Source organism: Chiloscyllium plagiosum, chromosome 20 (genome assembly GCF_004010195.1).
Source record: "Chiloscyllium plagiosum isolate BGI_BamShark_2017 chromosome 20, ASM401019v2, whole genome shotgun sequence".
Taxonomy (NCBI): Eukaryota; Metazoa; Chordata; class Chondrichthyes; order Orectolobiformes; family Hemiscylliidae; genus Chiloscyllium; species Chiloscyllium plagiosum.
In genome coordinates, this window is record NC_057729.1 from 28363287 (window position 1) to 28380865 (window position 17579).

Sequence of the window (17579 nt, forward strand, 5' to 3'; positions counted from 1 at the left end):
GACTTAAGACACTCTGCACTCACTGCACACACACACACTTTCTCACACTCACAACCCCCACCCCAGACACACACACAGACAAAGACCCACATGCACATATATATTTTGTGTGGTGAATTTTTTTGTACTTGCAGAGTTACATTGCACTTTGCTCAAAAACTGCATACATTCAAGTAGAACTCTGAGCTCAAAAACTGGAAGAATTTATGTAAAACTCTGTTATCTCACTTTTTAGATTAGAATCAATCTAAACATCAGGTCATAGACAGAGATCACAGGGGGCTAACACCTTCAACATATTGTCTAGCTATCACCATTGTTAACAGCTAACCCGAGAATGCAACTGTTAAAAAAGGGTTTTGTGATTTACACATGAAAGAAGTGAAACTATCAGATGAAAGACTTAACAGACAATCAATTCTTCAATGTATAATTTCAGTTACATCACGCTGCAAATTTTTGCTATAAATTCTGTGTTACGATCGAGCCCTCCACAATCACCTGATGAAGGAGCGTCGCTCTGAAAGCTAGTGTGCTTCCAATTAAACCTGTTGGACTATAACCTGGTTTTGTGTGATTTTTAACTTTGTACACCCTAGTCCAACACCGGCATCTCCGAATCGAGAAAATGTGAAGTCATCAACAATTCCCAGTGTCATATTGGTAGAAAGTGAGCACTGCAGATGCTGGAGATCAGAGTTGAGAGTGTGATGCTGGAAAAGCACAGCTCAGGCAGTATCCAAGGAGCAGGAGAATTGATGTTTCGGGTATCAGGAATACCTTCTGTCTATGGAATTATTAATGAAATATCAAACAAAGAATACCTCTAAAGAAGGTTCATATATATTATAAACTGAGTAATTGATGTTGATTTCATGGATCATACTGGCATTTACAGCAGTTGACACATGAACTTTGCCAAATGCAGTTTACTCTCAAAAGTTGCTCTAAAACAAGTATAAATAGTGCATGGTGAATACTAATCAGAATTTCATTTTTGTGGTTACTCCATCAAGCCCATTACAGCTTTTAGAAGATGAAAATGACCATCAAGCCTGTCCTCAAAATGATGGTCTTCTGGGCAGGGGTTGGAGAGGATACTAAAGTCCAGAAAAAAAAATTCTCTCTAAAATTTTTCTGACCTCCAATGCCTTTATATAAAACACTGTGGCATAAAGCAACACCCGCACTTTATTTATATAAATCCAGAAAGCACACATCAACTGATCCTGGATGGAGGTGCAGCCACATAAATGAAAATGGCTGATAAGTGGCAGTTAAAACAAAATGAAAATGTCCGCAGTGACTTTCTGGTCTAAAATTAGCTTTAAATAATTATCTTAAACAACTGACTACATATATACCATTATTATTCCAAAACATGAAATCTATTTTTTTTATTCAGTAGAATTACAGGACAGTTGTGTTTTGGAATGTTATTTTCCATTTATATTTTTCATTCTACTATTATTACACGTTTTACAAATATAAATTTGACAATTTTCTTCTTACTCATCTACAAACATCTAACCCACTCAAGATCTGCCAATGTTGCCAAAGACAAAAATCAGATTTTTGCTTCTGAATAATACATGACAAGAGTAACTATTTAAGTCTTAACTCTTACCATGAGAGCAACTGGTAATAGGGATAGAAGAACTAACAAAGTCAGGGCTTTATTCATCAATGTATTAGAAAACTAGATTCAAACACCACCACAAGCTTCGAGCACACAAACCACGTTACTATTGCAATGTAGCGCCAAAAATGCTACATTGTTGGAAATATCCTTCAAGTTAGACGTTAAATCAGGAGAAAGTGAGGACTGCAGATGCTGGAGATCAGAGTCGAGAGCGTGGTGCTGGAAAAGCACAGCAGGTCAGGCAGCATCCGAGGTGCAAGAGAATCGGCCAACCACCTCGTCATCGCTCTTTAGCTACTTGCCAGATGTTTTCTACACACCGAAGTAAAATCGCAGAAGACTGCGTTTGCTGGAGATCCGAAACAAAACGTAGAAAGCGCTCGAAAAACTCAGTAAAAATCACACAACACCAGGAGATATCCAACAGGTTTATTTGAAGTGCATTCTTTGGAAGCTAGTTGACTAGTTACCTGACGAAGGAAGAGCGCTCCGAAAACTAGTACTTTTTAATTAAACGTGTCGGACTATAACCTGATGTTTTGTGATTTTTTAAATTTGTCCAACACCCTCACATCCTGGAGAAAGTCGGCAGGGAGGAGCGGAGTTAACGTTTCCGAGTTCAGGAGCACTCCTCTTTGAGCCGCCCCTGTAGTTAGTATACTTTCTGAACATTAATGTTGCACCGCAACATCACTGTATCAGAGAAACATTGATACAGATTGAAACGTCACATATCCCCGCGGAGGCGGAGGCGGCGGCAACAATAAAGAGCCGAACCCCCTGCACATGCGCACCAGCCCCACGGTTTAAAGGGCCGCCGGAGGGGCGGGGCCAGTGGTGGACGCGGGACGTCAGTTCCGGTGGCGCGCGGCGCTCTGGGAAGGTGAAGCGGTTAAGGTCGGTTCCGCCGCCGGTTCGTCCGATTCTCTTTAGTGTTTGCCGTGTGTCGGCAGCGGGAAGCGGCTCCTCTTTCTTGCTTCGTGAGCGAATGGATTGACTCGTTTCTTCAGAAATTCGGCTTCAAGCTCGCTTTTTTGAAGAAAGGAGGTAAGTTTCGGGTGAAAAGCAGAGGCCGGAGAGGAGTCTGTACAGGGGGCAGCGGCCCCCAGCGCTCGGTCTGCCCCAGGACCTGAGACCCGGCGGAGCCCGGCTAGGAACTCTGGAGGAGGGTAGCCTGCTTCGGTTAGGATCACCAGGCCCCGCTGCCCTGTGGTGGGCCGTCTGAGGACCCAACAGTACCCGGCTGGTTTCTGAGTGCCGGTTTGTCGCATATCACCTGGTCAGTTCAAACCCGGGCCCCGTGGTCTGCCAGAGCACTGACAGGTTCCATCATATTTCTAAAGTTGGCAAATCCTATGCAAGTGTTAACGCCACTTCTCTCTATCCCTCCCCCGAATGTCCTAAAGAAATGTCATCTATCCCAAGGAAAATGCTTTAAGTGTTGTCATTGACCGGACAGCTGAGAAGATGGCTAATTCCAGTCTTTTGGAGGGCATCAGATGGCATCATTATCAAAAGTCTTCGTCCCCATAAGTCAATCGTTGGTGTTTTTCCAAACATCCAAGCGTGCAGGTTTGGAACATAGGTCCCATCTTTTTTAAACTTTGTTTACCAGTGTTGGATGTCCAAACCGTGTTCCTCTTTATATGCATTTCTGGGCCTCAGATAAAGTCTCCAAAGTCCAACTGACTACTTTTGTTTGGTTTGGTTTTGTTCCTTCATGGTATCTCTCAAATTGTGTGCTTTGTTTTTTTAAAAAAAATGTTTTTTGGTACCCTTTCTTTATTGACTGGTAAATCATAATTCTGTATTGGCTGGTTGGGATGTACACAAAATAACAATTCTGAGTTTAAACTTTGTTGAGATTTTCTGCTTTAGTGTTCTCCCAGATTGTTAATTTTTTGCTTGTGTTAATGTGTATTGACTTGTTTGTAATTATCATGGGGGCATTGCACTATAGAATTAATTGTCAGAGTTGTTACTTGTGTTAAATTTTCTTGGTATTTCACAAATGTAAACTTCATCAACACAGCTAGGAAACCAGATGTCCTCAGTTGCCATATGTAGCAATTCCATATCAGAGCCTCATGGAAAGTTGGTGACTGACAGGAGTGGGACAAATGGGAGATTGAAAATTATTGTGGAAGTCATGATGTATTCTGAATTTTTAATGGTATTGTTTAAGTTATGTGTCAGAGCCAAAAAAAGTGGAATAGGTTTACTAAAACTCTGGGTAAGATCTTTATTTTAATAGTCTTAAGGGTTGCGAAGAAGCAGGAATGTTTTGGCAAGCAGCAGTAAGGGAATGCTTCAATAGTCAAAAGCTTAATTGCTTTTGACTGTTGAAAAAGAGCCTGGCTAAAATTGGAGACTTCTATGATGTGTTGTAGGGTTGGTAAATGTCAGGGGGCTAGAGATGGGCAAACTCATAAAGAGCTTTTCAGCACTTATGTAAGATTTTGAATTGTGTTGGGTTAGCTTTAAGTGTCTGCAGATCAGTAAAGGTAAGATGGTATGCAAATAAAGTGGGTTGGATGTGGTCAGCAAGGGTTTTGAATGAGCTAAAGTTATCTGGTAGCCAAAATTTAAGTGACTACAGCATGGGTGAGATTTTTGGAAGACCAAGGTTTAGCTTTATCAAAAATTTAAAGTATTTCTTTCCTGTTTCTTTGTCGGTGCAGAGTCTTGGTCCTGTTCCTCAAGAGAGATATGAATGGCTTGACAGTAGGATGGGAAGGTGCAATTTAATGTGGAGGAGTGAGCTGATATGCTTAATGTAAGACATCTATGGAGTGGAAAAGAAAGTGGGAATGTGCACAGTGGAGGGACACTGAAAGACATGGATGTGCAGAGACATTGAAGGATTCATATACAAAATTCCCTGCAAGTGGATGGACGTAAGGCATTAAAATGTCTTCTGAAAGAAGAGCATACAGCACAGATCCATTGGGAGAATGGCAGGAGTGAAAATACATTGTTACAACAAATTGAAACACATCATGTATTTATATGGAATTTAGTTTTATGCATGAGGGATAGTTAGAAAAGAGTGGTAGAATTATTCTTGCCAAGCAAATTAAAGAGATCAAAGCCAAGCCAAGTGAGAATTGTGATGAAAGATCAACTACGATGCTGAATGATGGAACAAACTTGAACTGAATAGCCTACACTCATTCCTGTTCTCTTTAAATACATCTCATCTTGTATAAGTCTAGTAGTGTATTTTTGCCAGTATAATAATTGAAAAAGCCAAATTCCCCACTTGTAGTTTTGATCACCCTATGTGTTTTTTTGATGGCGTATTGTGTTTTTTTTGTTTATTTACTTTACCTCATCTGTTAGAAAGTCTAATAAATTTGCCATACCTCTTGACTTGAGTTGTTCTTTATTGCATCACTTCTTTGCATTTGGAATGAAAAGCTGTAACTTTTGGTACATCTCTGTTGTGATATTAATTAAGGACCAATTGTCATATCAAAGAATAAACGCTACTGCGATGAAATTAAAAATGGAACAATTAAAAATGCTATATTTCCTATCTTCACTCCCTTCAACCAAAACTATCAAAAGTAAATTTAGCTATTCAGTCATTTGGTATCTAAGAACATGAGAAATGGGAGCAGGAGTAAGCCATTTACCCTTGGAGCCCACAGTGCGATGATCAGTCATCTGGGTCTACCTCATTACCATTTTCTTGCATTGTCCCAGTTTCCCTTGATATCTGTAATATGTAGAAATATATCAATGTCTAAGCTTCCACAACACTCTGGGGCAAAGAATTCTGAAGATTCACCACCTTGGTGAATAAATTCCTTCTCGATTCTAAATGACCTCTCTTTATTCTTTGACTCTTGTCCACTGGTTTTTGACCCCGCACCAAAGGCAAGGATAGACCTCCTCTTAAATCTACCCTGTCAACCCGTATGTACTTTATATGTTTGAGTGAGATCATTCTCTATTCCATGGAATAAAGGCCCAGTCTGTTTAATCTTTCCTTTATAGTGCAATACCCCCATTCTAGAAATTTGGTGAACCTACACTGCTCCAGGTGTGGTTTCATTTAAAATGCTTCATATTTACAGTGAAACCTCTTTCCTCCTCCAGTCGATCCACTTCTAATAAAGGCCAACACCATTTTCCACCTTATTGGCTTACTTCACCGTCATGTTAACTTTTGGCAGCTCCTGGAAAAGGACACCGGAGTCCTTTTGGCGTTCTGCACTTCCCAGCTTCTAGCTGTTTGAGAAATACAGTATACGGTTTCTAGTGTTCCTACCAAGTGGATAACAATTATCTATTCCATCTCTCAATTTTTTTTTCCCCATGCGTTTAACCTCTATTGAAGTCTGTGTGCCATCACAATTCACAAGCAAAATTTATGTAAATAAGTTTTTTCTCAGTCAAAAGTAATGAATGGGTTAGAAAATACTTCAGGATATTGTGCTGGAACGATCATTTCATGTTCTTGCTTATCGAGATAATCTTTCAGGGTAGACTGACCTAGAAGGTTTTGGTGGAGGCAGTGGCGTGAAGTGTTGGGATCGTATGTTTGTGTGATTATGTTGTCATGGCAGGATAAAGGCAGCATCATTCTGATTAGCCTTTTTATGTCTGATACATCTTGAGTCATTAAATTTCTGATTTGAAAACAGGCATTAGGTACCCAGTGATACAGATATTTGACAATAAACAGAACTGGATCAGAAACAATTCACTGACGAGAAATATATGCTGTCATTCTTTGTAAAAGTTGGTGAAAGTCATTATTACAATAAAGATAACAGTTGAAAATCAATTTTGCAATGCTGCAAACATGGAGTAGCCTTGTACTAAACTAAAATAGATGTCAACATATCTATTTCACCATGACCAAATAAATCAAATTATGTTTTCGTTGCAATGCAATTCCAAAGTTTAGCCTTTTGTTGATGCTACATCCATGTAACTTGAAATGTAATTAATCTTACTGAACAGGGCAAATTCAGTTTGCACTCTAAAGCATAGGACTGTTGACAGTCTTTTTGAAGCCCTTCAGATGTGCCTTTTCTTTCAATGAAAGCCTACACCTTGACTGCAATTAGCATCAAATCTACATAATCATAGCAACATCCCCAGTGGATTTATGCTGGCATTTATGGGTCAAGGACCTCAGTGTGTAGCAAGTCTGGATCATCTGGAATTTCTGTTGGCGCAGAGGATGTTGAGTTGATGGGGCTGTTCAAAATCAGGAATGATTTTCCTACAGTCAATAAGAAAAACTCTTTAGCATGTCAAAATGATCAGTTGTGCAAGTTTACATGTGGATTTAAGGTAATTGACCAAATAATCTGAAATGACATGAAATATTTTTAACTCTTCCCATTTGTGATTTGGAATGCATTGTTAGAAAAGATAGTGGAACTTAATGTAGCAGCAATATTGAAAAGCAAATCTGATGATTACTTCCAAGGGAAGCGCACGTTGCAGTAGTGCTTAATTTGGGTTATTGTACCACAGGTTCACAAGGCCATACTGCATCCTAGAATGGTGCAACATATAATTCCTTGATCAATTCTTTTGGAGAGAACACCAGTTAGGCTAACCTTGTTCTGAAAATGCAGGGAAGGCAAATTGATTGCCATGATTAACAAATGATGACAAAGTGTTAGGTAGTGGATCTGTTTTCCAGGCTTTGTTTTGCCACATAGTATAAGAGTATCTAAGCTTTGATTTGCTATTGACCAGTGCCTTGATAGTACATATGCTGGTAAAGACAGACATAGGTTCTTTCTGGTTGAGTAGGTTGCTGTGACTTGGAGTGAAATTTTGGAAAAGGCAGTTCCAAGTTCATTTACCTGAACCTGATGTCCTGACTGAATTGTATCAAGTAGGAACAGAATGATGTGCTAATCTGTGTCCACACCATGTTTTTTGGTCTCAAAATTTCTGCCCTTCTCTTCTTTCCTGAAGTTCCTTGGCACAGTATGTTTGTGCTCAGTACTTTTAGGTGTTACCAGATAATGACCCAAATACATTGAGATCATTTGGATCTGACACCATCCCAATGGAAATCCCCAGTTGAACAAATAAAATTGAAAATAATACCTTTATCTATGACCTGTTTACATATTGGATATGTTTATTTACTCAGCAATTTGTTAACACTTTTATTTTTAGTTTGGTTATAGAATCAGATGTGCAGCACAGAAAAAAACCCTTTTGATCTAACCTGTCTACGCTAACCAGATATCCTGTATTGTTCCAGTTGCATATCGCTCTAAACACTTCCTATTCATATACCCATCCAGATGCCTTTCAAATGCTGTAATTTTATCAGCATCCGCCACTTCTGGTGACTCATTCCATACACAGACCACTCTGTGCCCCTTAAATTTTTCCCCACTCACATTAAACCTATGTCCTCTAGGCTTGGACTCAGCTACCTTGGAGAAAAGACAGCTATTTGCCTGATCTGTGCCACTCATGATTTTATAAACTTCTGTAAGGTCACACTCTCTCCGATCCAGGGAAAAAGGCCCGGCCTGTTTCAGCCTCTCACGATAGCTCAAATCCTCCAACCCAGGCAACATTTTCTAAATCTTTTCTGAATCCTTTCAAGTTTCACAGCATCTTTCTTATAACAGGGAGACTAGAATTGAATGCAGTATTCCAAAAGTGGACTTACCAATGTCCAACATGATATCCCAACTCCTATACTCAATGATCAATAAAGACAAGCATACCAAACATCTTCACCAACCTGTCTACGTGCAACTCCTCTTTTGCGGAACTATGAACCTGCACCCCAAGGTCTCTGTTCTGAAGTTGACCTGACGTTTATTTTACGTAAAATATGAGACCAGGGATAAGTCAAACCAAATTGGAATTGAGCTACTTAGTGAATTTTACAAAGCTTTAAGTTAATTTTTGAATTAGTCATGCTGGAATCCTGTTATTAGAGTATGGATGTTGTAAACTGATGTAATATTGCACTTTAGTTACTCTGGAATAAATATGAAGTTATAGAACATCAAACATTACAGCGCAGTACTGGCCCTTTGGACCTCTATGTTGCGCCAACCTGTAAAACCAACCTAAAGCCCATCTCACCTACGCTATTCCTTTATCATCCATATGTTTATTGAATGACCATTTAAATGCCTTGATGTTGGTGAGTCCACTACTGTTGAAGGTAGGGCATTCCACGCCCTTACTACTGAGTAAAGAACCTACCTTTGACATCTGTCCTATATTTATCACCCATCAATTTAAAGCAATATCCCCTCGTGCTAGCAATCACCATCCGAGGAAAAATGCTCTCACTGTCCACCCTATCTAATCGTCTGATCATCTTGTATGCCTCTAATAATTCGCCTCTTGGGTATTCTGGAATGTAATTATTGGTGAAGTAGTGTAGTAATGGAATTAGATTTTCTGATTTGTTAATGAATGTGTACTAAACTATGATGTGTTTGTATCTTTTTCCAGAGATCCTGCTACTGCATATTTCTGATCTTAACCAGCACCTCTGCAATCTTCCTATAAATCTAATCTAAGTTAATGAGTTGGAAGTGTGAAATGTCTCAAATTCAGGTTCATAACTCATCCTCCAGTCTATCGCAACCTCTTATGGGTAGTAGTGTTGGTCAGAGCATTCCTTCTGGTATTGGTCCTCTGCCATCAGAAAATGCTAGTAGGCCCATTCAAAGCTCCGCTTTACCTTCCATGTCTGCCACTTCCACCACCGCAGCTGCAGGTATGTACATATGTTATAGTCATGGAGGAAATGCCTTTGAATATGCAGATTACTGATGAAAATAGTACTTGGCTTTTTTTTTTTGGATTTGTTTGGGGGCAAGTGGTGATAAACAACGGAATAGTGTGTTTGCTTTTGTGAAGAGTTTTGTGTTAAATATCTATCAGGACGTCCTTATGCCCTTCATCTCCATGCTGGCTGTCCAAGACCAATCTTTCTGGTCTTGCTCATCAACTATTTCCATAATGCGCTTTTAAAATCTCTCAAGACCGTTTTCTCAATCTCTTTTGAAGGCTTTGATCAAATATATCTCCACTAAACTCTCAGGCATTCTAGATCTTGATCACTTGCTGCGTAAAATAGTCTTTGTTTCTGTTGCCAATCACCTTGAATTGCTGCTTTCTAGTTCTTGATCGTTGCATCAATAGGAACAATTTCTCTCTCCCAACTCAGTCCTAGACTCCTCCATTTTGAGCACATGACCAATTTCTTAATTCTGTTTTCAGGGTGAACATGCCTAGCTTCCCCAATCTGTCCACCTGACTGAGAACCCTGGCACCATTTTCATGAGTCTTTTCTATAGTCTTGCGAATGACTACATCGGTCCTTCCTAAAGTGTGGTGCCCAGTACTGACAGCAATACTTTATGTAGGCTTAAGATAATTTCATCCTTTTGTGCTCTGTGCCCCAATTTCAGAACTGAGATTTCATTTTATTAGCAGCTCTTTTTGCCTGTCCTATCCCCTTAAATGATTTATGCACATACAACCTAATTCCTTCTGCCCCATACCCTGTTTAAAATTACCTTTTTATCTTGTATTTGTCTCATTATTTCTATAATGTATGTATGCTTCTGCATTATTCCTGCATTGGCCATCTGTCCATTCCACCACCTGAAGTTCTCTTGAAGTCTGTTGCTATCCTCCTCACAGTTCACAATATCTAACTTGTGACATTCAGAAGTTTTGGAACTGTGCTGTTTACTGTCAAGTTTGTGTGATCAAATAAAGAAAATATTGACCTTTTTAAAAACCCCACTGTATATCTTTCTCCAGTCTAAAGACCAGCCATTCACAGTAATATTATCTGCAACTCATCCAATTTCATTTTCATATTGCCCCTGTCTCTTATTTCTTTGGTTTTACATTTGCTGAAAAACTTGTTATGCAGCACTCTATGCAACACCTTTTGGAAATTCGACTGCAATGCAATTAAACTTGTTCCCACCCTGTTACCTGATCAAAAATTTGATTGAATTAGTTAAACACCAGTTTGTCCTAGATGCATCTGTGCCAAATTTTCTTAATCAATTCACATTTGTCCAATTGATAAATCTAATTGTGAATTATTGTTTGAATTGCTGCCAATGCTAACCTAATTGGCCTATGGTGCTGGTTTTATCCTTGCACCCTGTTTGTTTTGAACAAATGGCCTGACATTTGGAATTCTCTGGTCTTCTGGTACCACCACTATACATTGTAGCCAGTGTGTCCACAATTCCAGACCACCTCACTTGAATGCATATCATTTGGGCCTGGTAATTTATCAATGTTTGGTACATACTGCTTGTAAAATACCTTACCTGGCATTTTGTTTTCTCTACACAAAGTGGTCAGGCCAGCATTTATTGTCCTTGAGACAGTGGCATTGAACCAGTACAATCTGCACCATATCGTATAATGGTGGGTCATTGTTCTCTGGCCTTGTTCACCATATTGCAGGCTTTGGTATTATTTTATAGGATCAGGTGCTTCCCCAAAAGTCAGTGTTGGTAGAGGTTTGGTTACTTACATTGCCTCTCAATTGAGTGCAAATATGCAGTCCTTTCACTTTTTCTTCACACTAATTATTTCAAATGCTGCAGGAAATGCACTTTTGATCTTCCATGTACAGTTTCTTTGGAAAGCCAAATGTACTTAGCACTTAGCTGACAGCACGCTACTTTGGAAGTGCAGAAAGCAGCTTGGATATCCTCTATGGTGGTGTTTGTTACTTTTTGTCCATGTAAGCATTAAAATATTGTAGTTTATTTACTTGTGAAGCAATGATGAGCTATCTATTAAGTTTTATATATGTATTAAGATTATATGAAGTTGATTAAAATTTAAGCAATGAATCTGTATACTGCCTTCAGCATTCCAAAGACACTATCCTCCTTGGGCAGCATTTGTACAATATTCTTTCTGGGTGCCAGACTCTCATTGCAGTCTCAGTTGTTATCTACTATCATATTATTAGCTCAAGTGGTTTCTTTTGTTTTTCTTCTGCATATTCATCTTAATCATTTATTTCCTTTCCCGTATATCTCTGCTCAATAATTGCTGTCTTTTGGTGACAACACCTGGGATCATGGAAGTAACTTCACTGCACAGCTATGATTTGGTTTTTCTGCTGTCCGTCATCCAGAGAACCCTTTGCTGTTGCTGACATCTTCAGATGCCTTTTCTGATCAAAATCAAAGTCATTGCCTTTAGATTTTGCAAATATTCAAGTCCCATCCATGTTGGTTCCATGAATCTTTCCAATTGCTTCCTACTTCAGTGTTGAACTTTTGTTAACTGCTGAACACATGGTTCAGCCTCCTTTCTTAATCCAGCTTGCCAGCAAAACTGCTTTTTTCACTTTTAACATGGCTGTATCACCTTATGCCCCTCCCTGTCTTCCCTGTTTCTTCAGTTTTGTAATTTAACTTTGAATAAAAGAACAATTTCTGGTGTACCTGTGTTTGAAGATCAACTGGCTTGAATATGACAATTTTCTTAATGCGATTGCAATTGGACTTTTTGAAATCTTTTCATATTATGTCATTTAATGCTATTGACCTTTAGATTAGATTAGATTACAGTGTGGAAACAGGCCCTTCGGCCCAACAAGTCCACACCGACCCGCCGAAGCGCAACCCACCCGTACCCATTCCCCTACATTTACCCCTGCACCTAACACTACGGGCAATTTAGCATGGCCAATTCACCTGACCTGCACATTTTTGGACTGTGGGAGGAAACCGGAGCACCCAGAGGAAACCCACGCAAACACTGGGAGAATGTGCAAACTCCAGACAGTCAGTCGCCTGAGGCGGGAATTGAACCCGGGTCTCTGGCGCTGTGAGGCAGCAGTGCTAACCACTGTGCCACCGTGCCGACCTCTTAGTTTAAACTTGGCAGTATTGTTTCCTTTTTATTTTGTAATGTCTTTGGATGGTAAAGTCCTTTCATTAGCTCCATTGTGAAAAACTTAATCAACTTTATTTAAAGTGATTGATTGACCTACCTTATTAATGTTGTCAATGAGCTTCTCTCTACAATTTTAGAGCAATTTTATACTTATTCATCAATGTGAAAATGTGCTCTCCATTATTTGAATTTTTAGCTTTCATTGTGGAGACAATTCCTTCTGATGTTAATGGACAGCATAATTTCTTTCCAAGAGTTTGAGATAAATGTTGTGGAATTCTGGTTTATTTAATAATGGAAATGCAGTATCTGTCATGTCAACCTGCTTTATATTGAGGTGTCTAACCTCTTATTTTTGATTGCATGAGTGTATACTGTTGAATGTATTGTTGATTTATCCTAATAGGTCTTAGTGATTTAGTACAGAGTTAGTATGCTAAGGGAGGAAAGAAACTAATGATTTAGCCTTTCCAGACTAACCACAAAATTCATAGTGAATTAATTTACAGATTAATAGGGATGAAATGTCTGCTTTAAAATCAGGTGACTGGGAGTGTTTTACATGCAATCAACTTGCTTCAGAGATACCATAAAGAGTTTGACATTTATGATGTATTCTAACTGCATTGTTGTTTTGCATAACCACATGTGGTCCAGAATGCCATTTTCTATAGTCAGAGTTAATTATTAAATGTCGGTTGTGCTCATCTAAATGAACATATGATTTGGAGAATGCCGGTGTTGGATTGGGGTGTACAAAGTGTAAAAATCTCACAACACCAGGTTATAGTCCAACAGGTATAATTGAAAGCACACTAGCTTTCGGAGCGTCGCTCATTCATCAGATGGTAGTCATACTCTACCTGGTGTTGTGAGATTTTTAACTAAATGAACATAAATAAGCATATTTATTTTATGTTCATAAGAAACCTGTTCTCCTTGTGGAAATCTCTTACCCAGGTGAATGTAGGAATGGTATTTTGGGGAGATTGAAAGGAAAGGTTGACTTATACTTGTGCTGAATTTTTGTGGGAGCCAATGCCATCCCAGATCAGTTAAACTTGTGGGCGGCACGGTGGCACAGTGGTTAGCACTGCTGCCTCACAGCGCCAGAGACCCGGGTTCAATTCCCGCCTCAGGCGACTGACTGTATGGAGTTTGCACGTTCTCCCCGTGTCTGCGTGGGTTTCCTCCGGGTGCTCCGGTTTCCTCCCACCATCCGAAGATGTGCAGGGTCAGGTGAATTGGCCATACTAAATTGCCCGTAGTGTTAGGTAAGGGGTAAACGTAGGGGTATGGGTGGGTTGCGCTTCGGCGGGTCGGTGTGGACTTGTTGGGCCGAAGGGCCTGTTTCCACACTGTAATCTAATCTAATCTAAACCAGAGCCAATCTGGCTGTGGTTATGTATCAATTGGTGTCAGATTGCTTAATCCGTATTTCTGAATGGTTCTCTAATAAATATTTACAAATTCAGGGTGTTTCTATTGAAAACATTAATTATATCTATATTGGGTTTATAGGAACATCACTATCTTAAATATTGAAGCATTTTAGAATCTCTTAAAATATTTTATTTGTAACATTAATCTGTACTGGCAAAATAGCTGCATGTTGGAATGTGTTTCAATGTTTGGTATCAATATTAAATTAAGTTTGATTTAATTTAATTATTTTTCAGTTCCTTCAAACATGGCAAACCCCAAAGAGAAAACCCCTATGTGTCTTGTGAATGAGTTAGCCCGTTTCAACAAGATTCAGCCAGAATACAAATTGTTAAATGAACTTGGTCCAGCTCACGCAAAGGTGAGTAGAAAACATTAATGTTTCTCTTTTCTTGGCTTTGATAGGAATCCATTTTCAATCCTAAATAGTTTATTTGAAACTAAATTGTGTACTCTGCAATTTTAAAGTCGAAAATGCTGCAATTTCTTCAGATATTTAGGGTGAGAGCAATGCCAAGTCTTTATGGCTTTTCAAAGTGCTGAAATTAACTTTTAGCTCTGTTTCTTGTTTGTTTTTGACCTAATACCTATGTTGTGGGTTGTGCTTTTCCATTTTAAAAAATCCTTATTAACTTAATCTAATGTGGCATCTTGGAAGATGCGCTTGCAAAATTTTGAATATTTTGGGTGTACCATTGCATCTTGATGATGATGACTAGGTGAGGTTGAGTGAAATGTAGATTGGCAGTGCATTGACCTTGGTATTGAAGAGAGAACCAATGTTTAAGTAGAGGTACATTGTTAATTTCTGTGTGGACACTGATGCTTTCCACGATTGCATTTGATGAGGAAGTAATGGCTGAATAGTCAGCTTTTTACTACAAAATTGAAAATAAATTCTCTTCATTAATGTTCCACCAACATTTTCCACTTAGCTGCCAAGCAATCACAGATTTTACCAAACTCTAACTTCCCGTTCTCAGAATTTGCATTGCTCTTGAAACCACAGTTTACATTATAAACCTCTTATAGTGAAAATCATGGTTTCACTCCATTGTCAAAGGTGTGTGACTATAAGGTTTACAGGTGTTTGTATGATTCAACTTGATTCATTTCTGGCTCCTAGCAATGAATCAAAGCACTGGTAGTTGGTATGTATGCCATTCAGATCACTTCCTATGCATCGGCTACCTGTGATGGATGGTGAACTGAGAAATACAGAATGATCTGTTATGATCCTCCTTTGGGGTAGGAAGTGGACCGTTCTGTTTACATTCCTATCGGCGGTTATTTGTTCTCCTCTGTGCATCTGCCTCCATCTTGTTAGAATCTCTTTGGGGGAAAGAAAAGTGCAAAATGCTTCCAACGCTCAGTATCTCTGGCAGCTATGGGAAGAAGGCAGAGTTATTCTTTTGAATTTGGTACTCTTCATTAGAGTTAGTGGACTCAATGTTAAGTGTGCTTTCTTCCTTTAGATGTTGCCAGATCTGTTGAGTTTCACTAGTTTCAGATCTCCAGCGTCTCAATTTTGTTTTATTTTAGTGGGGCAAGGGTTGGAGACCTAATGGAATGAATTCCCTAACATATGCTCCTTAGCACCATCTCAGTCCCAGTAGCTCCCAACCAGTTTACAAAACATTCTATTTCATGCTGTTTTTTTTCTTTTGTTGTCCAACCATTTGCTCTTCTTTTTACCCAGAAATTTGCCCTGATTCCCAACATTGAGTTGGGAGGGAAGCTTAAGCTTTTGTTCCCAGTCATTGGATTTACTGGGAAGACAGCACACTGGATATTAGAAAAATTGAAAGCTTGATGAATGTATCTCCTGAGTTTTGAGGCTTGTACCTTTTTTTCGAAAAAGGGAGAAAAAGAAATCAAATTACAGGAGGAGTATTTGGCTTCAGTCATGGCTGACTGGAATATTCATATTAAGCTATAAAGCCTTTCAAAATGTTCTATTTAGTCCCTTGATCTTGGGGTGTGTTTTCTGGAGAAAGGAAATCATCTAAGATTTCCTAGGCTATATCTGTCCAGAGATTTCTGCTCATAGGTGAATATCTAGTTGTCACTTCAGGGTATGTGTTTATCATGCTCTGGTTGAATAACAGACTGATGTTCTTTGCTTGGTTTTGTTAGAATTAACAATAGAGCATCATCCAAAAGGGTTCTGCTCGCTTTATTCAATTAAATTGTTCTTTTATTCAAAATTAAATTTGGGTTTACTTGTACTTGAATATCAAAATTTTTGGAATGAGATGACCCGCAAGGTTTTTGTCTTGTAAATAGTTATTAAATGTAAGGAAGAAGAATATTTTGCGGGGAATATTTTAATTTAATTGCAAGGAATTATTTTGTCCTATTTGACGAATCTTGGCCCAAATCACCCTTCATTAATAGCCAAAATCCATCCGTTTTATATGCAGTTAGGTAGGATTTTCAGTAATATTGGTTTTTGATTTGAAATGAAACTTAAAATCCATACACTAAATTAAAATTAATCATATTATAATTTAGCATTCAATTTTTTGACTTCTTGTAAATTTTACTTTTAGGTTTTTACAGTGCAGCTGACACTTGGTGACCAACACTGGGAAGCTGAGGGAAGCAGCATTAAGAAGGCTCAACATGCTGCAGCTGCGAAGGCCTTAATGGAAACCAATCTCCCAAAACCACCACCTCGTCCCCCACGTAATGATTCAAAAAATCCTGGTAAAAATTAGTTTTAGTAGAACAGTCACTGAAAGAAGCAATATTGATCACTATTTTGACAAACCCTGGTAAAATTCAAGGTTAAAATCATGAGTGATCTCCTAAAATGTAAAGTCAAAAGTAAAGGGACAGGTCCTTTATTTCTGTTTTAAGAACAAAGGTTGTGAATTGCATTTGAATTATTTTCACACTCACCTTGAACTAGTTGCTCACAAAACAATAACTCCTTGCCAGACATTGTATAGCAAGTTGAATAATATGTATGCAATTTTGAACTCTGGGGTGACACTAAATTGACAATTTTATTTGTATTTTTAGACAGTGTAACTCCAACAGTAGAACTGAATGCCTTGTGTATGAAAATGGGAAAGAAACCAACCTATAGACCAATTGATCCTTATCCTGGATTAAGGCCAACCTACAATATGCTGAGAAATAATGCTTATCCTCAAAGGTATCAACTGCTATTTTTTTATTTTCTTCTACCTATATCTTAGTTGTCTGTACTATACAGTGCTTGAAGGGAAAATGCTATTTCATGTTTTTTCCAGGTTGATTAGCTACGTTTTTAAAAGAAATTCCTTATTGATATTTTCAGGGCATCCTTGCCCCACAAACCCTTCTGGAATAAAATAATGTCAAGAGCTCCTGTGATAGCCTAGCAGATTTCTTAAAACACAAAAGCCATGCGGGTTAAATACTGCAGTGTTGAATTCTTGTTCTGTACTAGTCTCCATGAGATTGGATGTTACGTTCTTGCTTTCCTGGTTGGGGGAGATCTGCTTTATATTCTGCTTTTGAGTATTGGTCGTTGTCAGAAAAAAAATGCTATTGTCTGCCAGATTGCGCACAACCTGTAGCTGCGCTGATTGTTTCT

The 17579-nt window shown here is 38.7% G+C and overlaps 1 protein-coding gene across 4 annotated transcripts in view; it reads left to right on the top strand.

Moving 5' to 3' along the window:
• The first annotated feature begins 2520 nt into the window (after nt 1-2520).
• stau1 (staufen double-stranded RNA binding protein 1) overlaps nt 2521-17579 on the top strand; it is a 39447-nt gene continuing 24388 nt past the window's right edge. For 3 of the 4 annotated variants that reach the window (XM_043710362.1, XM_043710363.1, XM_043710366.1), the window contains exons 1-5: nt 2522-2689; nt 9110-9377; nt 14230-14354; nt 16546-16702; nt 17021-17156. In XM_043710362.1, coding sequence (XP_043566297.1) covers nt 9182-9377; nt 14230-14354; nt 16546-16702; nt 17021-17156 — 614 coding nt within the window. In that variant the 5' untranslated portion in view covers nt 2522-2689; nt 9110-9181. Of the gene's footprint in view, nt 2690-9109; nt 9378-14229; nt 14355-16545; nt 16703-17020; nt 17157-17579 lie in introns of all 4 variants that reach the window. The other variant, XM_043710365.1, reaches the window with a different exon arrangement.